Source organism: Heteronotia binoei, chromosome 13, assembly GCF_032191835.1.
Source record: "Heteronotia binoei isolate CCM8104 ecotype False Entrance Well chromosome 13, APGP_CSIRO_Hbin_v1, whole genome shotgun sequence".
In the NCBI taxonomy this organism is placed as follows: Eukaryota; Metazoa; Chordata; class Lepidosauria; order Squamata; family Gekkonidae; genus Heteronotia; species Heteronotia binoei.
In genome coordinates this window covers 18,415,419-18,430,757 of record NC_083235.1, presented here as the reverse complement: position 1 = coordinate 18,430,757, position 15,339 = coordinate 18,415,419, and the positions used below count along the sequence as shown (strand labels likewise).

General features: G+C 45.5%; 1 protein-coding gene across 1 annotated transcript in view; it reads left to right on the top strand.

Annotated features, from left to right (window-relative positions):
- Positions 1-9,861, top strand: part of COLGALT1 (collagen beta(1-O)galactosyltransferase 1) — a 35,414-nt gene extending 25,553 nt beyond the window's left edge. The window contains exons 7-12 of the mRNA XM_060252640.1: positions 875-951; positions 1,665-1,771; positions 2,908-3,040; positions 4,463-4,590; positions 6,565-6,771; positions 9,072-9,861. Of these exons, the coding sequence (XP_060108623.1) occupies positions 875-951; positions 1,665-1,771; positions 2,908-3,040; positions 4,463-4,590; positions 6,565-6,771; positions 9,072-9,339 (920 nt within the window). The 3' untranslated portion in view covers positions 9,340-9,861. The remainder of the gene's footprint in view (positions 1-874; positions 952-1,664; positions 1,772-2,907; positions 3,041-4,462; positions 4,591-6,564; positions 6,772-9,071) is intronic.
- Positions 9,862-15,339: the final 5,478 nt, after the last annotated feature.

Here is a 15,339-nt window from a genome sequence, read left to right as displayed (position 1 = left end):
GAGGGGTATAAATCCAGTCTCCTCTTCTTCTCCTTCTGTTCTAGCCTTTTGAGGGGGGGGGGACCCTTTCATGCCATTTCCTCTTCACAAAATCAGTATGCGTAGAGGTTGGAGGATATGGTCCAGAGTTATTGGGGAATAGGCAGGGTGCTGGACTTTGGATCCACCAGAGCCTCAGCGCATGGCTTGTGGCCAGTTACTGTCTGTCATCCTAGGCTAGCATACCTCAAGCAGCGGCTACAGGAAACAAAGAGACACTAAATGTTGCTGAGAGGAAACCATGGTACCCTGATCCAGTGTGGTCTCTCAGTCAGTCCATCTCTTTTCCTAAGACCCTCACATTTTTCTAGGATTATTGTCTTTGTCCTGAGATAAGACTACTGTTTTATGGTTTCTGTCCTTAAAACGGGCTACTGGTTTTGTTCTGACAACCATCATTGTGGGATAGTGTGGGAATCCATTCTTCTTTCCTATCTTCTGAACCAGTTTGGTGTAGAGGTTAACTCGTGGACTCTTATCTGGGAGACCTGGGTTTGATTCCCCACTCCTCCACTTGCAGCTGCTGGAATGGCCTTGGGTCAGCCATAGCTCTAGCAGAAGTTGTCCTTGAAAGGGCAGCTTCTGGGAGAGCTCTCTCAGCCCCACTTACTTCATAGGGTGTCTGTTGTTGGGGAGGAAGGTAAAGGAGATTGTGAGCCGCTCTAAGACTCTGAGATTCAGAGTGTAGGGCAGGATATAAATCCAATATCATCATCTTCTAAATATAAAGGTGTCATCTCTGGGGACAGAATGAATTTTTTTTTTGTCTCTTGGTGAGTCTGTCTGAATTGCTCAGGCGACCCATCCTCTGACTCTGCCTTGTCTTTCTTTACAGTTAAGAACCCTCCAGTGGAACCCTCCCGGTATCTTTCTGTGCCTCCCAAAGTCCCAGACAAGATGGGCTTTGATGAGGTAAGTTGTGAAGTGGCAGGATCCTACAAGGACTCATGGAGGACTGCAGAATTATGAAACAATTCAATATAAGCCAGGATAGTAAATAACAGTAAATAATGCAGTGAAATTGAATGGCATGTGTCGAGAACCAGTGAAATAAATACATTATAATAGAGCGACACTAACACCTCAGTCACAACAAAATCACTTCAGGTTACGGTGAGAGACTGTATTTTTCAAGCACTCCCTCACACGAAACAAGAAGAAGAAGATAGAAGAACAGGGTGTCTGTTGTGGGGGAGGAAGGTAAAGGAGATTGTGAGCCGCTCTGAGACTCTTCGGAGTGGAGGGCGGGATATAAATCCAATATCTTCTTCATCTTCTACACGAAACAAGACCTCTAAAGTAGCTCGTTAGGGAGTCTTGTCTACTTTTTGTTATGCACGGGGGGAGTTTTTTAATGCAGGGGAGCGCTAGAAAATTATATCCCCCACCTGCAGTCTGAAATGGTACGGTAGATTTAGATTTATTTGATTTATATCCTGCCCTCCCCACCGAAGCAGGCTTAGAGTGGCTCACGGAGAATCTGTTCTGCCATGTACTGTCAGTGTGTATAAGACTGGGCTTGATACTGGCATTGTAGGCTAGCATTAGCCATCCCTTCCCTTGCCTTTCTGGCACTGGCGGCCTCCTCTTTGCCGTTCCAACCGGTGCTTTACTTCCTTTTTCAGGTCTTCATGATCAACCTGAAGCGCCGGACGGATCGCCGGGAGCGGATGCTGTGGGCCTTGTATGAGCAGCAGATTGACTGCAAGATCATCGAGGCTGTGGACGGGAAGTGAGTCTCCATCCCTGGGAACACCGTTCTTCTAGGGGCAGTCCAGATAGTTTTCCATTGCCTTCTCCCGCTGAATGCAAAAGGCTGCATGAGCCTTCTTCCTTTCCAGAAGAAACACGGCCATGGTTGCTGTAAAATGTCAGCTGATTGTTGGGCCCAGGTTCACCTAAACAAACTGGACCCGCTCTTAATGTTCTCCATGTTCCTGTTTCTCTCTCACAGAGCAGGAACTGGATCTGCCAAAGCTGAGTGACTCATCCTAGACCATTCTAGAGGGTTGCAGTAGTGCTGTCTTTTGTTGAACCTTGTAGAAACAGGCAACCTTTTGAATTGCACAGTCCTTTTTTTCTCTGAATGCGTGCTAGGACTGCCAGGCTGGTGCCTTGCAGCTGATAAGAGGGCTGGGAATGGGAATGTGGAGGTGACATCAGTTATGCTGTTAACATCACTTCTGGTGAAAACCCAGAAGTTCCGTAGCGTAGCTCTAGGAATCACCGGAAACTCTGTCGTAAAACCACAGAGTTTCTGATGACTCCTAGAGCTGCCCTGCCTCACTTCTGCATTTTTCTTAGAACTGATGCAGTTGAATCTCCTCCCTCCTTCTGTGGCAGGCAACTAGGGCTAATAGTGGGAGGCCTACTGTCTCAAATGCCCACTCAAGATTTCTCTGCATTTCCATTCTGCCCAGACTCCATAACTGCTGCAAGCATGTGTTGAAATGGGTCCACAGTTGCCTCTTCTGTGCATTATTTTTTTCACTGTGCAGGAAATGAACTAGGTCGGGGTAGCCAAACCTGCTTGATGTAGGAGCCACGTAGAATAAACATCAGATATTTGAGAGCCATAAGATATGAGTGTCAGATATTTGAAAGCCTGCAAGGAAGGAAGGAGGGAGGAAAGGAGGGCAAATAGGTGGGGGGGGGAGTTGGAAAGAAAGCAACTTTAAATGCATTCTCCAAGCCACTGACTGACTTGGAGAAGTGATTTAAAGAGAGAAATGCCTTTTCCAAGACAGCTGAGGGGGCAGTGGGGCCTTCAAGAGCCACACAATATGTGTGAAAGAGCCACAGTTTGGCCGCCCCTGAACTAGGTTGTGTCTGATCTCCCTGATCCGTCTTATTCTCTTTGACCCTCAGAGCCATGAATACCAGCCAGGTGGAGGCCATGGGCATCAGCATGCTGCCAGGTTACAAGGACCCGTACCATGGGCGTCCCCTCACCAAGGGGGAATTGGGTTGCTTCCTGAGCCACTATAAGATTTGGCAAGAGGTAAATTGATTGACAGACTGCCTTTCAACTTAAAAAAACTCCCAGGATTGTTTCCCACAAAACTCTGCAATGAAATGTTAATAAAAATGGACTAAAATGGGGTTTATAAAAATCTATAAAACGCAGTGAAAATCTCATTCTCAGTAGAGCCAGTCTCTCACCGCACCATCTCTTATCAGTGATGTTCAGAAAACCCTCTGGAAAAGCAGGTCTTCAAACCCATCTGGAAAGCCTTTAAGGAAGATACTGTTCTCAATCGCTGCAGGAGGAAATTCCAAATTTAAAGCACTACAGCCCCAAAATGCATTTTTAAAAATATAATCAGCTACTCTGAGATAACAGGGTTGTGTTTGGGCTTGAGGGTCTACATGGGTATCCTGGGGTCAAAATTCAGCTTCCTAAGAATATTAGTTTCCTTTTTTGGGGGGGGGGTGCGTCAAGCTCTGAGCTTTTTTGGAAAGTGATACTTTCTGGGCAGTGATGCTCTTTGTTCTTGGTGCTTTGGAGGGCAACAGTGGGAGGGCTTCTGGAGTTCTGACTCCACTGGTGGACCTCGTGATGGCACCTGGGTTTTTGGCCACAGTGTGACACAGAGTGTTGGACTGGATGGGCCACTGGCTTGATCCAGCATGGCTTCTCTTATGTTTTTCTTTGTGGAGCAGTGATGATCTGTATTATCGGTGTTTGGGGGGCTTCTGGAGTTCTGACCCCACTGGTGGACCTCCCAATGGCACCTGGGTTTTGGCCACTGTGTGACACAGTATTGGAACTGGATGACCCATTGGCCAGACCCAAGATAGCTTCCAACAAGAGTGTCAGACTAGTATTTGTGAGACCTGGGTTCAAACCCCTGCTCTGCCCTGGAAGATTGCTGGATGGCCTTAGGCTGGTCACACTCTGTTGGCTTAACCCACTTCACAGGTTTGTTGTGAGGATAAAATGGAAGAGGAGAATATTGTTAAGGTATTTTGGGTTCGCATTGGGGAGAAAGATGGGGTACAAATGAATGACTGATTTTTTTGTAGCAGGAGCTTCTTTGCATATTAGGCCACACACACCCCTGATACAGCCAATCCTCCAAGAGCTTACAGGGCTCTTTGTACAGGGCCTTCTGTAAGCTCCAGGAGGATTGGCTACATCAGGGGTGTGCGGCTTAATATGCAAAGGAATTCTTGCTACAAAAAAAGCCCTGACTGAATTAATTAATGAGGCATCATTTCCTGACAATTTGAGCTGAGACAGACAAGTATGTTTGCGGGGAGTAAAAAATGGCGTGGCCGAGGGATGGCGGCATATGCCAGATTTTTGGGTATGACAGGATAACTCCTAAAAAAGGAGAGGAGGAAAGGGGGGGATACGCCAGGAGCAAAGGGTAGAGTTAAAAACAAAAGAAACAGGTGACTGTTTTTGCTTTCCTGGCAGATTGTGGAGAGGGGTCTGGAGAAGTCGCTGGTGTTTGAGGATGACCTGCGTTTCGAGATCTTCTTCAAAAGGCGCCTGATGAATCTCATGTATGACCTAGAGGAGGAGGGCCTGGACTGGGATTTGATGTAAGTGTCAGCCACACCCATACGTATTTTTCACGTATTTATTCAGCCAAATACAGATTAGAGATCTCTAGCATGGCTAGAAGGCATTTAAGGAGACCAGTCTCTTTAAATGCCTTCTGAGTTCACTCATGGGCAGTGTGATTCCCCGAGTGAATTCGGAAGGGATTTAAACTTTAAATGCTTGCTGAGTTCACTCCGAGTTGTGCCACCATGGCAGCATGATTCAGCAAGTGAACTGAGCGAGCATTTAAAGTTTAAATCCCTTTTCCATTATACCCTATGGGGATGGTCCCCATACAGTATAATGGAGCTGAATAAATTCGGCAATCCCGATTATTTCCTGAATCCCAGTATCAGACCAGTATTGGGATTCACAATAACTCTGTGGGGTAGGTTGGGCTGAGAGAGTGTGACTGGCCAAGGTCACGCAGGGTGCTTCCATGATGTGGGTGTAGATTCAGATACTAGTCCAACACTAAACCATTACGCTACCTTGTTGAAGCTAAACAGGTCAGATGAGGCTTGGAGAGGGAGACTTCCTGGGGGAACCCCAAGTAGAAGCAGGGGAGGGCAAACTTTACATTTCTGAGAGGTACGTAATTTTTCCCAAGAACCTTGGGAGCTACCAGTCACAAAATGGTGGCTCGATGAGTGGAACCAGCAGTGGTTTTTTTGTAGCAGGGATTCCTTTGCATATTAAGCCACACACCCCTAATGTAGCCAATCCTCCAAGAGATTACAGGGCTCTTAGTACAGGGCCTACTGTAAGCTCCACAAGGATTGGCTACATCAGGGAGGTGTGGCCTAATATGCAAAGGAGTTCCTGCTACAAAAAAAAGCCTTAGGAGCCAGTGCATGTGTGTACCCCTTGCTTCATATGCAGAGACAGAGGAGAGAAGGTTGTGTGTGGATTGCATCAACACTAGAAAAGGACAGAGAGCTACTTCTAATGGTGTGGGGAGTGACTGGTCACTCTGACATGACCTACTGCCCACTCTTGACCTGTGATGAAAGGAAAGCAGGATTAAAATGCTGTAGAGAAAGGAATTAATTTTGAAAACAGTAACTTTAAAGCTACAGCTCATGGCAGCAAAATCCATACATTTTACACCTGGAAGTCATAAGCTTAAAATTAATTTAATTTAAAATTAATAAACTTTAATATTTTTTTGATGCATAACAATAACCAAACAACAAAATACAGACAAAATTGAGAGAAAGAAAACGGAGCGCAAGACTCACATCGCTACAATGTGGCTTGTAAAAACAGCACTTATAAAAACAAGTTTGGACTTACAATTCCAAACGAGGGACAAGTCAATAAAAAATAAAGTCTAAATATTTCTTAGGTAAATTGCATTCTGCATTATCATGTGAAGTAATGTACTGAAAAAAAGAGAGCCATTTCTCTTGGAAGTTGGAATTATGCAAATAATTTTCAGATAATAGTACCTGAGTCGCTATTTTGTCCGATACAGCCAGGCCTCAGATTCAGTGGGAGCTCACAGGAGCACAGCTCCTGAACTTTTCTGAGAGTTCCACCTCCTCCTCCTGAGAGTTCTACCTCCTTGTCCACTGAATAGTATTGCAGCTGCATAACGATCCGTCGATGAGCTCCATCACCTATTTTTTTACAAAACGACCCCTGGATATGGCTATATCCCAAATTGTCCGTTTCCACCACTGGGCTATCAGTTTTGGCTGCTAGTAAAAGAAAAGCAGCCAGAACTAGATTGGGTATAGTAATAGGAGTGGTCTCCCAGAAGTTCAACAAAACCGATAGAGGGCTTAGGATGGTGCCTGCTACTATTTCACCGATAATAGGTAAAACCCATTTGTATTTTAAAACAGAACCTCATATCATTGCTGTAGAAAATCATGAGTGAGTTTAAACACAAAACACAACTCTGTTGGAAGCTGCGTAAGCGGTTATTGGTTCTTGCTGACTCTTGTTTTACTCTTGGCGCCCTCTAGCTACATTGGCCGGAAGCGCATGCAGGTGGAGCATCCCGAGAAAGCTGTGCCCCACATCCGCAACCTGGTGGAAGCAGATTACTCCTATTGGACGCTGGCCTATGTCATCTCCCTGCAGGGAACCCGGAAACTATTGGACGCCAAGCCTCTCTCCAAGATGTTACCTGTGGACGAGTTCCTGCCCGTCATGTTTGACAAACACCCTGTGTAAGGCTGGACTTCGTGGCAGCTAGGAGGGCAAACCGGGAGTGGGGAGGGCAGGGAGGGGTGTTAACATGACTGGTAGTACGGGTTGCAGGAAGGTTGGCTGCTTTTGTGGCTGAGTGTGCTTTTGTTGCATGAGATGTCGGTTCTTAAAATGGGACACAGGTCAGTAACTGGTTTCCCAGTATGGTACAAGTTGTAGCTGGAGCTCTACAGAAAAACAAGGACTTACCATCCAATGGTATAATAATAATAATAATAATAATAATAATAATAATAATAATAAAATTTTATTTATATCCCATCCTCCCCGCCAAGGCGGGCTCAGGGAGGCTAACAACATTTCATAAAATTACACAGAGTTTACAATCACATTAACTTTAAAACGTTCCAGTTAACCAAGTATTATACAGATTTCCAGGTGCTAATTCCATTTATAAATGATAATAGCGAAAGTCACCCGACAGCGGTCTCTCAGCCAGCAAAAGCCATCCTGAAAAGGGTGGTCTTGCAGGCCCTGCGGAACTGGTCAAGGCACTGCAGGGCTCGCACTTCTTCCGGGAGCTGGTTCCATAGGTGTGGAGCTGCGATGGAGAAGGCCCGTGTACGGGTGTTTTGAAGTTTGGCCTCCTTTGGTCCAGGGATAGTCAGCTGGTTCTTCCCTGCTGACCTCAGTGCTCTCTGGGGTTCGTATGGGGAGAGATGGTCCTTCAGGTAGGCAGGTCCTCGGTATAATTTGTCCAGAAGGGGGCAGTAACTTCAGAGTTACTTTCCTTCATGTTACGGAGGAAATATGCTTCCATCCTTTTGAAATTGAGCGTGCATCTATGTACATGAATTTGTGCTTCCTCTTACAGTTGATGTTAACTCCTTCACTTATGTCTGATTTGCATATCTGTAGCCAATTATGTCTGATTTGCATATCTGTAGCCTTTCCTTCCCCTACTTTGTTCCCGGTGTGCTTTTGCAATAATTAAATCCAGTGCACTTTCCTGCCATTTCAGTTCAAATCGGCAGTTGGTAGCCTACAGTTAAATTTCCCAAGGTGGTGTTAGATCTCTTTCCTGTTCGAGAAGTTCAAAACCAGTCCTGAAAGGAATCTCATATAGAGATGAATATTTTAGTGCTGGATGAGTGTAGAATTTTTGAAGAACATCAGGGTTGTTTATCCCAAGAATCTGCCGACTGGAAACGTATCCCTTTAGGACTGCTGCAAGTGTGAAGAGAGCCAGGAATTCTTAAAAGATGTTTATGTCTAGTAAGAGCCCCGTGGTAAAGCAGTACTGCAGTTGGAGCCCTCTGCTCACGACCTGAGTTTGATCCCAGCGGAAGCTGGTTCAGGTAGCCGGCTCCAGGTTGACTCAGCCTTCCATCCTTCTGAGGTTGGTAAAATGAGTACCCAGCTTGCTGGGGGGAAAGTGTAGATGACTGGGGAAGGCAATGGCAAACCACCCCGTAAAAAGTCTGCCGTGAAAAGGTTGTGAAAGCAACATCACCCCAGAGTTGAAAACGACTAGTGCTTCCACCTTTACCTTTTTATGTCTAGTATATTTTTATCCTTCTAAGAAGGATGCAGAACACTCCCAGCTCCTCTCTTCCTCATACAACTGTCTTGTGTGGTAGGTTAAATAGAGAGGTATTCTAAGGCTATTGAGTGAACTTTCTAAACCCATGTCATATCCTGCTCTAGTCACTGCACTTTACTGGTCACTTCCAAATCTGGGAGTAGGTAGGATGGACCCAGGGTTTTCAGAATTTGTATTTACTGAAACTTCCAAAATTTTGTTTTACTCTTGACGCCTCTAGCTACATTGGCCGGAAGCGCATGCAGGTGGAGCATTCTGAGAAAGCTGGGAAATACTGAAATTTCCAAAACAAGAAACATCCAGGGCTTTTTTTGTAGCAGGATGTCCTTTGCATATTAAGCCACACCCCTTGGTGTAGCCAGTCCTCCAAGAGCTTACAGCTTACCCTGTACTAAGAGTCCTGTCAGCTGTTGAAGGATTGGCTACATCAGGGGTGTGTGGCCTAATATGCAAAGGAGTTCCTGCTACAAAAGAAGCCCTGGAAACATCTCACCTTCCTGGTTTGTCTGAAGATAACTGGAAATCGGTGCATCCTTCGTGCTCTCATTTAGAAGGTCTTCAAACTTTAATCCATTTTAGCTGAGACTTCCCCCAAGGAGCCCTGAGAACCATAGTTTTTGTACTATGAAATTTCAGCCGACTTAACTCTGTAGCATCCAAAGACCCCAAAAGCATTAAGGTCTTTTCAACATGGCATTTTGTTTTCCCTCCCCACAGCACTGAGTACATGGAGCATTTTGAGAACCGGAACTTGCTGGCCTTCTCGGTGGAGCCCCTCTTGGTCTACCCGACACATTACACGGGGGACGATGGGTACATCAGCGACACGGAGACCTCTGTGGTGTGGAACAACGAGAACGTCAAGACAGACTGGGACCGGGCCAAGTCCCAGAAGATGAAGGAGCAGCAGGAACTGAGGAAGGAGGCCAAGAACTCTGATGTGCTCCAGTCCCCTCTCGACAGCACGGCCCGCGATGAACTATGACCCTGCTGGGGCACAGAGGAAGAGACTGAGGGGAGAGGCACGGTGTAAAGAAAAGAGCGTTCCCCTTCCCAAAGATTATGGGATTGTTCTTGGATGACAACTGTTGCGGGACTCCAGCGTATGCCGCGTCTTCCATCATAATGTGGGGCATCACGTAACGGGTGACCTCAGGTACCTGAGGCACGCCAAAATCTTCTATTTGAGGGTGTGGGGACGGAACTCCGTGTGGTTTGCTCAGGCGTTACCACTACCCTTCCCCCAAACTCCTACCTTCCTTTTTTGTTTGGAAAGCAGTGCGGGTACAATCTTAACATATCCATTTGTGCAAGAGGAGTTTTATTCTCTGAGTAATCGGTACCCTCTGGGGAACCCCACACCTGCTGGGGGTGAGAGAGGGGCTGAGACATAGTCTCGACCAGCAGGTTCGGCACCCTTGTGCCCTGTGTCAGACCGAAATTCTCTCTTTTGGTGTACGTTTGAGACCTTTGTGATTATTTTTATATAAAACTGTGACAGTGACAATCTCCTTTCTGTAGAATACTGATTCTTCACCCCCACCACCCCTTGATACCTTGGAAGCGTTTGAGATTGCCACTTCAATAGGAAAGTTCTGTTTTCTCCTAGGCCTCAGAACTTCCTTTTTAAAGCATATCTCATGCCCTGTGTGTATGAGGACAAAACAGCACCCTGGTACATTCTCATCTGTACAACCCAATTGTTAGAAGGTTCATGATGTGTGTGGGTCACCAAGGAAGGTGTAAGAACATAAGAGAAGCCATGTTGGATCAGGCCAATGGCCCATCCAGTCCAACACTCTGTGTCACACAGTGGCCAAATAAATTTATATCTGTCTGTCTGTCTGTCTATCTATCTATAATCTATCCATCCATCCATCCATCCATCCACACACACTGTGACTAATAGCCACTGATGGACCTTTGCTCCATATTTTTATCCATTCCCCTCTTGAAGCTGGCTAGGCTTGCAGCCGCCACCACCTCCTGTGGCAGTGAATTCCACATGTTAATCACCCTTTGGGTGAAGAAGTACTTCCTTTTATCCGTGTAGCCAGAACTACATTTCCCAGCATGCAGTGTGACAAGCTGGTCCAGGTGTGGCCACACTTGCTTAACATAAGAGCCACATAGAATAAGCCTCAGATGTTTGAGAGCCACAAGACGCGAATGTCAGATTCCAAGAGAGGATTGGATAAACATCTGGAGCAGAGGTCCATCAGTGGCTATTAGCCACAGTGTATTTTTGGAACTCTGTTTGTATTCTGTATTCTGAGTGCTTTTGTGGGGGGTGGCAACAGTGGGAGGGCTTCTACTGTCCTGGCCCCACTGATGGACCTCCTGATGGCACCTGGGTTTTTTGGCCGCTGTGTGACACAGAGTGTTGGACTGGATGAGCCATTGGCCTGATCCAACATTGCTTCTCTTATGTTCTTATGTTTGAGCGCCACAAGATGGAAGGCAGAAAAATAGATGGGGGAAGAGGAGGTGGAAACAAAGCAACTTTATGTTTAAATTCATTCTCCAAACCACCAGTTGGCTTGGCTTGCAGAAGTGATTTAAAGAGAAACGACTTCTCCAAGCTGTGTCATAATAGGTGATTTTAACTACCCGCAGATTGATTGGGTCAATATGTGTTCTGGTCGAGAGAAAGAGATTGAGTTTCTTGATGCTCTCAATGACTGTGCTATGGAGCAGATGGTCTCAGAACCTACCAGGGGTGGGGCGATCCTGGATTTGGTCCTAAGTAATGCCCAAGACTTGGTGAGAGATGTAAAAGTGATTGCGCCGCTTGGGAGCAGTGACCATAATGTTATTGATTTCACCGTTTGTATAAATAGGGAGTTGTCCAAAAAGACCGTCACAACCACGTTTAACTTTAAAAGGGGTAAATACACTGAGATGAGGAGGCATGTGAGGAGGAAACTGAAAGGAAAGGTACATACGGTCAAAACCCTTGGGGAAGCTTGGATGCTATTTAAAACTATAATCCTAGAAGCTCAGATAAAATACATACCACAAGTTAGGAAAGGCACAAACAGGCATAAGAAAAGGCCTGCGTGGTTAACAAACAAAGTAATGGAAGCTGTAAAAGGTAAGAAGGACTCCTTTAAGCGGTGGAAAACCAGTCCAAGTGAGATTAGTAAAAGGGAACACAGGCTGTGGCAAATCAAATGCAAGACTGTGATCAGGCAGGCAAAAAGGGACTATGAGGAGCATATTGCAAAAAACATAAAGACCAACAATAAAACTTTCTTCAAATATATTAGAAGTAGGAAACCAACCAGGGAGGCAGTGGGGCCCTTGGATGACCATGGGGTAAAAGGATTACTGAAGGAGGATAGGGAAATGGCTGAGAAGCTAAATGAATTTTTTGCCTCTGTCTTCACTGTGGAAGATGAGAACTTTTTGCCCGCCCCAGAACCACTAATTTTGGAAGGGGTATTGAAAGATCTGAGTCAGATTGAGGTGACAAAAGAGGAGGTCCTACAACTGATAGACAAATTAAAAACTAATAAGTCACCGGGTCCGGATGGCATACATCCGAGAGTTCTGAAAGAACTCAAAGTTGAACTTGTGGATCTTCTAACAAAAATCTGTAATCTTTCATTGAAATCTGCCTCCGTTCCTGAGGACTGAAAGGTAGCAAATGTCACCCCCATCTTTAAAAAAGGTTCCAGAGGAGACCCGGGAAATTACAGGCCAGTCAGTCTGACTTCAATACCGGGAAAGTTGGTAGAAACCATTATCAAGGACAGAATGAGTAGGCACATTGATGAACACGGGTTATTGAGGAAGACTCAGCATGGGTTCTGCAAGGGAAGATCTTGCCTCACTAACCTGTTACATTTCTTTGAGGGGGTGAACAAACATGTGGACAAAGGAGACCCAATAGATGTTGTTTACCTTGACTTCCAGAAAGCTTTTGATAAAGTTCCTCATCAAAGGCTCCTTAGAAAGCTTGAGAGTCATGGAGTAAAAGGACAGGTCCTCTTGTGGATCAAAAACTGGCTGAGTAATAGGAAGCAGAGAGTGAGTATAAATGGGCAGTCTTCGCAGTGGAGGACGGTAAGCAGTGGGGTGCTGCAGGGCTCGGTACTGGGTCCCATGCTCTTTAACTTGTTCATAAATGATTTAGAGTTGGGAGTGAGCGGTGAAGTGGCCAAGTTTGCGGATGATACTAAATTGTTCAGGGTGGTGAGAACCAGAGAGGATTGTGAGGAACTCCAAAGGGATCTGTTGAGGCTGGGTGAGTGGGCGTCAACGTGGCAGATGCGGTTCAATGTGGCCAAGTGCAAAGTAATGCACATTGGGGCCAAGAATCCCAGCTACAAATACAAGTTGATGGGGTGTGAACTGGCAGAGACTGACCAAGAGAGAGATCTTGGGGTCATGGTAGATAACTCACTGAAAATGTCAAGACAGTGTGCGTTTGCAATAAAAAAGGCCAACACCATGCTGGGAATTATTAGGAAGGGAATTGAAAACAAATCAGCCAGTATCATAATGCCCCTGTATAAATCGATGGTGCGGTCTCATTTGGAGTACTGTGTGCAGTTCTGGTCGCCGCACCTCAAAAAGGATATTATAGCATTGGAGAAAGTCCAGAGAAGGGCAACTAGAATGATTAAAGGGCTGGAGCACTTTCCCTATGAAGAAAGGTTGAAACGCTTGGGACTCTTTAGCTTGGAGAAACGTCGACTGCGGGGTGACATGATAGAGGTTTACAAGAAAATGCATGGGATGGAGAAAGTAGAGAAAGAAGTACTTTTCTCCCTTTCTCACAATACAAGAACTCGTGGGCATTCGATGAAATTTCTGAGCAGACAGGTTAAAACGAATAAAAGGAAGTACTTCTTCACCCAAAGGGTGATTAACATGTGGAATTCACTGCCACAGGAGGTGGTGGCGGCCACAAGTATAGCCACCTTCAAGAAGGGTTTAGATAAAAACATGGAGCACAGGTCCATCAGTGGCTATTAGCCACAGTGTATGTGTGTGTATAAAATTTTTTGCCACTGTGTGACACAGAGTGTTGGACTTGATGGGCCGTTGGCCTGATCCAACATGGCTTCTCTTGTGTTCTTATGTTCTTAAGCTGACCATTGGGGTAGTGGGAGGCTTTGAGAGCCACACAATGTGTGTGAAAGACCCACAATGTGGCTCCAAAACTGCAGTTTGACCACCCCTGTGCTAGTCTATAGTTTTCAGAAGGTAGCTGTGTTGGTGAAGTGGAACAGCTAGATTTGAATCCAGTACTACGCTGGAGCCCATCAAGATGTTGGGGATATGACCTTTTGAGAATCAAAGCTCCTTCATCAGATACATATCTGAAGAAGACAGCTTTGACCCTCAAAAGCTTATAGCCCATGCTAATAGACTGGAATCCAGCTAAACAAGTCTGTAGCTCTTGTCTTAATTTAATTTGATTTAAGCATATCTCATGCCCTGTAGGGACATGGTAGGGACCCTGAAAGCTGTCTGTACCAGTAAAACTACCATGTTTATGTTCAGATAGATACATTAAAAGCAGGTCCCCTATTACAGGTCGATCTTATGGGCAGGCTCTGGAACTGAAAATAATGAAGACATATAAACTGTGGCAATCTCACCTCCTGAAACCTGATACCCACCTTGACCATCCTGTTTGTTTTAAATATAATGAAAATTGAAGATTGATTGACCTTTTTAAAAAAACAAACAAACAAAGGACTAACCTACATTATGGGAAAGAAGGTTTTTGTTTCTCATTGCTGGGAGGGGAGAAGAATAAGATCTCGGGAGAAATGGAAGCAGACTGGTCCATGGTAGCCCACTCATCGCTCCAATCCTGGAGCTTACAGTTTACACTCATAGCCAATCCTCCGGGAGCTTACAGTAAGTCCTGTACCAAGAGCCCTGTAAGCTCTTGGAGGATTGGCTACATCAGGGGTGTGTGGCCTAATATGCAAAGGAGTTCCTGCTACCAAAAAAAAACCCTGGGAAGAACATAGCCCGTGAAGTGCATCATGGGGTGGACACAGGATCACCAGCTCTGAATTGAGAAATTCCAGGAGATTTTGGGTGTGGAGCCTGGGGAGGGGAGGAACATCAGTGAGGTATACCACCATTGAGTCCACCTTCCAAACCAACTGTTTTCTCCAGGGGAAACTGATCTCTGTGGTCTAGAGATCAGTTGTAATTCCAGGAGATCTCCAGCCATCACCTGAAGAGTGGCAACTATAGGTTTACAGGCAACATGGGGCTTTGGGTGCCATCTGATATGGATGCCACACAACACTGTCTAGTTCTTATGATGCAATATTGTAAGAGCTAGACAGTGTATGTATACATTTTGATACAGCTGTGTCCCTTTTTGTGGAAAGTTCTGCCTATGATACTTGAAGCTGCTACGTGGGTTGGGCCACAGCTGGACAGTCTTGGTGAATAACTACTATAGGTATGTGGAGGCTTGGATCCTAACAGCTTCAAGTGGATTTCTACTCATGGAGTAGGCTTTCCTCATGCAGCCCTCAACAACTGATCTTAAGGGTTGGAAGCGTTTCCAGAATGATATGGGATGTAGTAGAGAAGGCTGTTCTGGAGAAAAGCAGTTGGCAAAAAACTGGGGACTACCTGCTCCAAGTCTACGTCCACAATGTGTCGTCTGTACTCAAAGATCAACATCTACAGAATTATTCCATCATTGGTTTTTCTTGCCTCTGTGAGCCCTACTGGCAGATGCCACATGAAGATGAGGACTTAGGAAATTCTCCCTGATCCTGTTCTTGTGTTCATTCACAAGTCAGATGTCTAGCCACTTCTTCTTGGCATGGTATGTAGGAATTTCCAGCAGGAATTGACATACTCAACCCTGTTCTTTTCCTCATCCCATGTACTTTTGCTGGTGCAAAAGAGCTTGTCTCTTCAGATGCAGAAGAACTGTGTGGTCCTCTCCCTTGCTTTCAGAAGCACATGTACTCCAACACATGATACATAGAACTTG